At 38.8% G+C, this 7,500-nt stretch overlaps 1 protein-coding gene across 1 annotated transcript in view; it reads right to left on the bottom strand.

Annotated features, from left to right (window-relative positions):
* LOC125035904 (ankyrin repeat, PH and SEC7 domain containing protein secG-like) overlaps positions 1-6,320 on the bottom strand; it is a 7,170-nt gene extending 850 nt beyond the window's left edge. Inside the window, exons 1-7 of the mRNA XM_047628215.1 lie at positions 6,265-6,320; positions 3,743-5,320; positions 3,293-3,531; positions 2,716-3,031; positions 1,746-1,935; positions 1,519-1,632; positions 1-1,250 (exon numbers count right to left, since the gene is read on the bottom strand). The exon at positions 1-1,250 is cut by the window's left edge and continues 850 nt beyond it. Of these exons, the coding sequence (XP_047484171.1) occupies positions 639-1,250; positions 1,519-1,632; positions 1,746-1,935; positions 2,716-3,031; positions 3,293-3,531; positions 3,743-5,320; positions 6,265-6,320 (3,105 nt within the window). The 3' untranslated portion in view covers positions 1-638. The remainder of the gene's footprint in view (positions 1,251-1,518; positions 1,633-1,745; positions 1,936-2,715; positions 3,032-3,292; positions 3,532-3,742; positions 5,321-6,264) is intronic.
* Positions 6,321-7,500: the final 1,180 nt, after the last annotated feature.

The following is a 7,500-nucleotide window of genomic DNA, read 5'->3' as shown; positions in this document are numbered from 1 at the left end:
TGAGAAAGACAATATTGATAGATCAAAATTTATCAATGATTAAAAAATCCTTCAAACAAAGAGAATTATATACTGTATATCTATCTATAAGTGTCTGTGTGTGTGAGTGTGTGAGTGAGGGAGTGAGTGAGTGTGTGTGTGTGTGTGTGTGTGTGTGTGTGTGTGTGTGTGTGTGTGTGTGTGTGTGTGTGTGTGTGTGTGTGTGTGTGTGTGTGTGTGTGTGAGTGAGTGTGTGAGTGAATGTGTGTGTATACACGAAAAAAACATCGTATACTAGAATAAAGAATCAGACTCCATGTGCAAAGAGAATCATTAATATTTTTTCCTCTTATTTAACGATAACATTGAACTGATTTGGCAGATGATTGGCGCAATGTTATGGTACCACTTTCAGCATTTATCAAGTATCACTGATTATATACGATGTTTAAAGAAAAGGCTTAAAATGCCCCATACTCTTACATCATAGCATTATCTTGAGATGTCCAAACAAAGAATCAAATATACACATACGTATTATATGCTATGGGACCTTGTTCTTAGGGCTTCAGTGTGTCTTCTTATTTTCAGTAATACTGCACATAAATATACAGTTTAGAAGGACGAATATACTTTTCTCTATTTGCCCTTCTCATCATCTAGGATTCTTTTTTTCTCTCCTTCAACATTTGTTCTATGTTTTTCAGCGTGATGCTCATTTCTTGCATCTTCGCTTCGGTATCCTTCAGTTCCCTCCAGGATGAGTCCTTGGAGTCGTCGTCATTCCTGCACTCCAAAATTCTCCACAGGTTTTTGAAACTGTCCCTAGCGCGCTCCTTTGGCATCTTGTCGATCCAGTAGGCGTAGAACCTCTTCCTCAGGAAAGGGTAGAGGATGTCAAATTCCAAGGTCATCCAGATGTTCCCTTCGGCAAAACTACGGTCGCGCTTCGGGCCGGAACTGACGGCGTCCAGGTATATGAAGGCGGCCAGGCCCACGACCACCGCCGTCGCCATCATCGGCACGGACACCAAGCTGTTCACCAAGACCTGCCACTTGTCCGAGTAAGTGAGGCTGCCCTTCGACCCGATTTCGTGCACGGCGTGGATGGCGACTCCCACGATCGCCAAGGGAGGGACGATGGCCAGCACGGCTCGGAAGAACCTCTTGAAGTTGAAGGCGAAGGGATTGCGTGGGTGTATCCAGGCGAGGACAAGGAGGTAGAGCCACGCCAGGATGATGGCTGCGAGACCAGCCAACCACTGGATGTCCTGGAGGAACATTGGTCAAGTATGAAAGCGGCCAAATATGCTTTTATCTGTTGGTGTCTCGTCATCTGAACGATAGCATGTAACCTGATTTAGCGACAAAGGGATCCGCAGAAAACTCCTGGGGATTTTTTTTTGTTAGCTATTATATACTATATAATATTATATGTATTATATATAATACATTATATATATTCTTTTGAACATTATTAAGATTTTCAAAAGTTTGAATCTGAACGGAGATATTTCATGAAATGCAAATAACTATTACCTCTCGAATATGGGTTTGAAATGAACAGGATGTGTAATTTCCTACAAAGAGGAAACTCATCACCATGCACATCCAGTAAATGATTGTCAGTGTCTTGAAGTACCGTAGCCTTAACTGAAATAATAAGTTATGTTGCTATCTCAACACAATATGCAAACACTCCTTGTTTTTGACACTTTATAACATTTCTTATAACCTTCCTGGAATTTCCTGATAATATTACTAACCTTAATACCTCTGTAGATTTCCAAGATCATCAGTAATATTATAAAGACCGTTATAACCCAGCCTAACATATGGGCAGAACGACCTTCATTCAACATGTAAGGTACGACTTCGGGTCCCGCGGTGAAATTAACACATACTATCTCTCGAGTTATTGGCGCAGAAAATTTTGTTTCCATCATTGCCCAGTCCCTGTAAAAGATGTCATAATGATAGGCACAGGCTTGAATAGCACCTGCTGAAAGTATATGCACTGCACATCAGCAATTTGAGAGTATGCTATACTCCGTTCTATCCTATGATATTTACTTCCAAATATCTAAAATTTACTTATATATTATTTTATTTCAACCACTCAGATTTATGGAAGAAAAGCACTATGAAAAGAAAACTATATTTTCATATTACATAAAGCAATTTAAAAATAACATTAAAAAACAATTATTGCCAATTTTGACTGTTCTCAAATCACAAAGACACGCATAATACAGTTTCAAATACACTCACGCATGCGTCCATCCACACAACTCATCTATACACTAAATAAACGTGTAAGAATTACGTGCCCGAATTTTAAAAATCATCACCAGGCCTGCATATTCATTCTAATCCATAAGGATTAGCAGCGTTAGTAAATGAGTCTACTGCTCCAGACACTATCTAAGGTCTACACTAGCTAGTACATCACATATTCTCTCCTCAGTGACAGAGTGCCAACTTTTGTCTTTAGCCTTAGTTGCAGGCACTCAGCCACTCTATAGCATTCGTCCATATACGAAGATATACTTACGTCATTACATCGGAAATCAAATGTATCTACAACATTTAATTTTAAATGATCATGTAATGCTGCCATACTAAGCCTTCTGAACTTGTCCTGAATATTGTCTCATATCCCAGATTTCGGCCTCACAAGTAAACTACCTTGTTACATGTACTTGACAATTAAATTCCTGATACTTATGGACTTACACGGAAACAGAATTGAAGACAGTGAGCAAAATTGCCAAGAGCAGAGCAAGAATAACAGATATGTAGTGTCCATATCTGACATACTTGTCCCACTTGTAATTGAGCCAACAGGTCACCACGGGATGGCTCACTAGGTCCTCTCGACCATAGCGAAGCATCCAGGACAGCACATGGTCCCTTTGCCATGCACTGTCCACATTTCCCCCGAGGCACACGTCTGGCTTAAGCCGGCCATCATCTTGAAGTACTCTCTGGTATGCATCCTTTATTGGGGTTACACAAGGCGGTCCACCTTTGGCCACTTTAGAGGATTCATCTGAAGAATCACATCACCCAGTGTAAATTTTACCATGAACGTGTTTGAAAAACTAATATCAAAAGTTCATATATACTGAAATCCAATAGATCAAATAACTTATGTAAAAAATATAAGAAAGAAAAAAAGAAAACCTGCTGAATAACACTGGAGGCATAAATATTTCATTCCCTAGTCCTAATAATAATTCGAAGTTCAGATACAGAAATCAGTTATGTTATCTAAATTATGATTATAGCAAGTGATTACAGCAAGTAGTACCATATTTAATGTATACTTCGTCCAGATAGTGCACAATTAATTTCTTCTTCTCTCCAGTCCAAGAGTCAACGTCACCGTCAGGCTGGCAAGCGTCCAGTGCTTTCTGAGCAAGGAGAGGCATCTTCTGCACCAAAAGCCTGAAGCTGTCGTTCTGACTGTAGAAGGAGTCTCCAGAAATATAACGAGGGAGCAAACACTCTTCGCCAAATTTACTCTCAAGAATAGTTGACACCATCTCGCTACAGATAAAAAAATAATAATTAAAAGCATATCTAAATTGGGATTTATACCAAATACAAGAATCAGAATCTGTAAATCATGCTAATATCAATGTTAATACACCGAAATCGGGTCAGCTGCAGGTGAAGATGCATACCCTTTATATTGCAAGATATTTCACGTCATTCAGGAACAATAAATCTTTTAAAGGAAGGTTATATTAGTCCATACCTGTTTTCTAACTCTAATTGCTTGAGAAGAATTTCTTGAATGTCGATGTCTATTGGAAGGTGATATCTGCCGACCACATTCTCTGACAGGAGTAGGAAGGTGAAAATGTCTTGACAACGTCTGTCATATGCCATCTTAATAGCACTTGGAATGTTGGAACTCGAGGTCCAAATATCTGCATTGGGTACAACTAACTCCCTACAGCACTCAAGGGATTTCTTTTCTACTGCATAATGTAATGGAGTTTTCTCTTCTGCATTTTTCCTGTTGACCAAACCAGGTTGTGACTGCAGCATAACCTTGCAACATGCAGCATTGCCATTCTTTGCAGCAAGATGAAGTGGTGTGTTTCCGTCTTTGTCTTCTGCAGCAAATACGGCTTTGCGACTTATAAGGGTTTGACAACATTTCTCATGCCCTGCCATAGCTGCCAAATGGAGTGGAGTTTGAAGATGTATGTTCCTTGAGTTAACTTTTACATATTTTGAAAGTATGTCACAAATATCATGTAGTCCATTCTCAGCAGCCATATGAAGGGCAGTACCGTGGCACTCGCAGACAACATTACCATCTGCACCGGACTTTAATAGGATCTTGCATGCTTCCTCATTCCCATGTTTGATGGCTATATGCAGTGCTGTGTGCCCATCAACATCTTGGGTATTTATGAGTGAATCTAGGCCTTGGGTCTTTAGTTTCAATATGGTCTCTAAGTTTTCTGTTTTTCTTTTGACTGCCGCCCAATGAAAGATTGTTTTGCCTTTATCGTCTCTGACTAATGGATCAAACTCGTAAGAGAGTAATTTCACCAACATGTTATTTCGAGCATTCTGGACAATGTGCAAAGGCGTTTCTCCTTTCTTATTTTTGGCCGACACCTTAGCTCCATTTTTGCAGAGAAGCTCTATGCAGTTTTCCTTATTTTTCCCAGAAGATAACAGTAAATGGAGTGGGGTGTTGCCGTTTTTATCAGTGCTATTAACTGAGGAACCGAAATAGAGAAGCTGGCTGCAGCATTCGGTGAAACCCATTTTGGCAGCAATGTGAAGTGCTGTGTATTCCTGTACATCCTTGGTTTCGATGCTTGCTCCTTTCTCAGCTAAGAAGGAACAAACTCTTGCATGGCCGTTCTGGGCCGCAAAATACAGGGGAGTTTGTTTTTCTTTGCTGACGGCGTCAATGTTTTTCGGATTCTTCTCAACCAATATCTTACAAATTTCCAAATTTCCTTTCTCGGATGCAATGTGCAGTGGTGTTAGATTTGCATGATTGGAGATGTCAACCTTTGCCTTGTGGGACAGAAGAAGCTTCGTGATCTCCAGGGAAGTACTGCCAGTTGTGAGAGCCAGCATTAAAGGGGTGTTGCCAAGCTTGTCTGGAATGTTAACTTCCTTGGTACTCATTTTTAAGAGGATCTCACAGCATCTTAGGTGTACACCCATCGCTGCCAGGTGAAGTGGTGTGCAGCCATACCTGTCCTGCTTTTTAATCTCCTCTTTCTTTGTCCATAACAGATGTTCCAAGAGGTTGGCATTGCCCACGGCTGCTGCTTGATGCACATCTCTGGTAACCTGTGTGCTAGAGAGTCAGTGGAGAAATATTAATCAGTACATCTCTCTATCTCTCTCACGCGCGCACACAGACACACAAACACACACACACACACAGACACACACAGACACACACAGACACACACAGACACACACACAGACACACACAGACACATAGATAGACGTGTACCCATGAACACACATATGCACATAAACACATAACAATACATATAACATAATATATAACAATCCTCCCTGACCTAGCCTCGAACCGAGGTCACTCTGGGTATGAAACCAAAGGTCCAGCACTAAACCAACCATACCACACGACCCATTAAAAGAAGTGTGCAACTAGGATCTAACTAGCTACATAGACAACACCTATCTATTCACACGTGAGTAATGATAGCAAGGTTTTACACACACTCACTCACTCACACACGTGGGCACTCGGTGGAAATATATTTAGCATTTCGAAACCGAAGTCATATATATATACGTACATATATATATATATATATATATATATATATATATATATATATATATATGTATGTACGTACATATATGTATATATATACATATATATACGTATATGTATGTACGTACATATATATATATATATATACATATATATAATATATATACACACACACAGAAATATATACATATTCATATATATGTGTATAAATGTATATATATGTACTTACATATACATATATACATATATATATATATATATATATATATATATATATATATATATATATATTATATGTAGTATATATATATATACATACATACATACACACATATTTATAAATATACATATATATGTGTGAGTGTATGTACAGATAGGTAATTATATATATATACTCATACACACATGCACCTGTGTGTGTATGTATGCATATATATATATCATCATAATCATCAGCCTGAATCAATCCACCACTGGACGTATAACTCTACCAATCGTTTCCAACTTTGCTTGTCTTGCGATTTTTGTTTCTAGTCTTGGCCCCCATATTTCGTTATGTCATCACTCCATCTTGTCACTAGTCTGGCCCTTGGCCTCTTTATGTTATCAATAGCCCAGTCTGTTACTTTCTTTGTCCATCTGTCTTCGACATATATGGCTTGCCCATTGCCATTTTTTCTTTTTGACGTTCACAAGTACATCTCTCACTTTTGTCTGTTCCCTGATCCACGTCGCCCTCATCCGATCTCTTAGACTAATTCCCAGCATCAACCCCTCTATCCCACTCAGGGTACTTATTAGTTTCCTCTCCAGTAATTTGGTTGTAGTCCATGTTTTTGATTCATAGGTCATAATTGGGAGGACGCATTGGTTAAAGACTGCATTTTAGACATAATGGCAAGGAATCTCCAGCTTAGACTGATGCGTCGCTTATTTCCTTTTTGATAGATGTCTTTGTCTGTACAAGTTGCACTAGCTCTAGCTCTTTGCCTTGTACATGTATCTGTTCGAATTGAACATGATCTTAGTATTTTTCTTGTTCATCCTAAGTTCGACTTTCAGGCTTCTCTATTCAGATCAGATCATTTATTAGTAACTGCATTTAATTTGCAGATTAACTGAAGAGAACAATATCGTTTGCAAATCTTAGATTGTTTAGGTATTCGTCTCCTATTTTGATACCCTTTCATTCTAGCTTCTTAAATATTTCCTCAAGGCAAGCTGTAAACAATTTTAGCGAGATGGAGTCGCCTTGTCTAACACCCTTTTTGATTGGTATTTTATTGGTTTCCATGTGGAGCTTGATGGTTGCTGTCCCATCTTTGTATATATCTTCTAATATTTTACAATATACCTCCTCTACTCCCTGTCTTCGATTAGCTTCTAGTGCTGCTGGTATTTGTACAGTCAGAATCCACTGTGGAAGCCTGCCTGTTCTCTAGACTGGTTAGAATCCATACTGTCAGAGATGTGAGTCGTGATTACTTTTATGAACAATTTGTAAGGAGGCTTATGGGTCAGTAGTTTTTAGATCCTTTCTATCCCCTATTTTATGTATCAAAATAGTTATTGCATTTTTCCAGGCTTTCAGAGTTTTTCCGCTGAGAAGGCATTTGTTAAAAAGATTGGCTGGTTTCATTGTTGCAATTTCTCCATCTATTATAAGGGCTATACTAATTCCGTCTTCACCTGGCTTTTTCCTAAACTGTTGTTTACTTTTATTGTTG

The sequence above is a fragment of the Penaeus chinensis genome, chromosome 20, assembly GCF_019202785.1.
Source record: "Penaeus chinensis breed Huanghai No. 1 chromosome 20, ASM1920278v2, whole genome shotgun sequence".
NCBI classification, from domain to species: Eukaryota; Metazoa; Arthropoda; class Malacostraca; order Decapoda; family Penaeidae; genus Penaeus; species Penaeus chinensis.
This window is presented reverse-complemented; position numbering and strand designations above follow the sequence as displayed.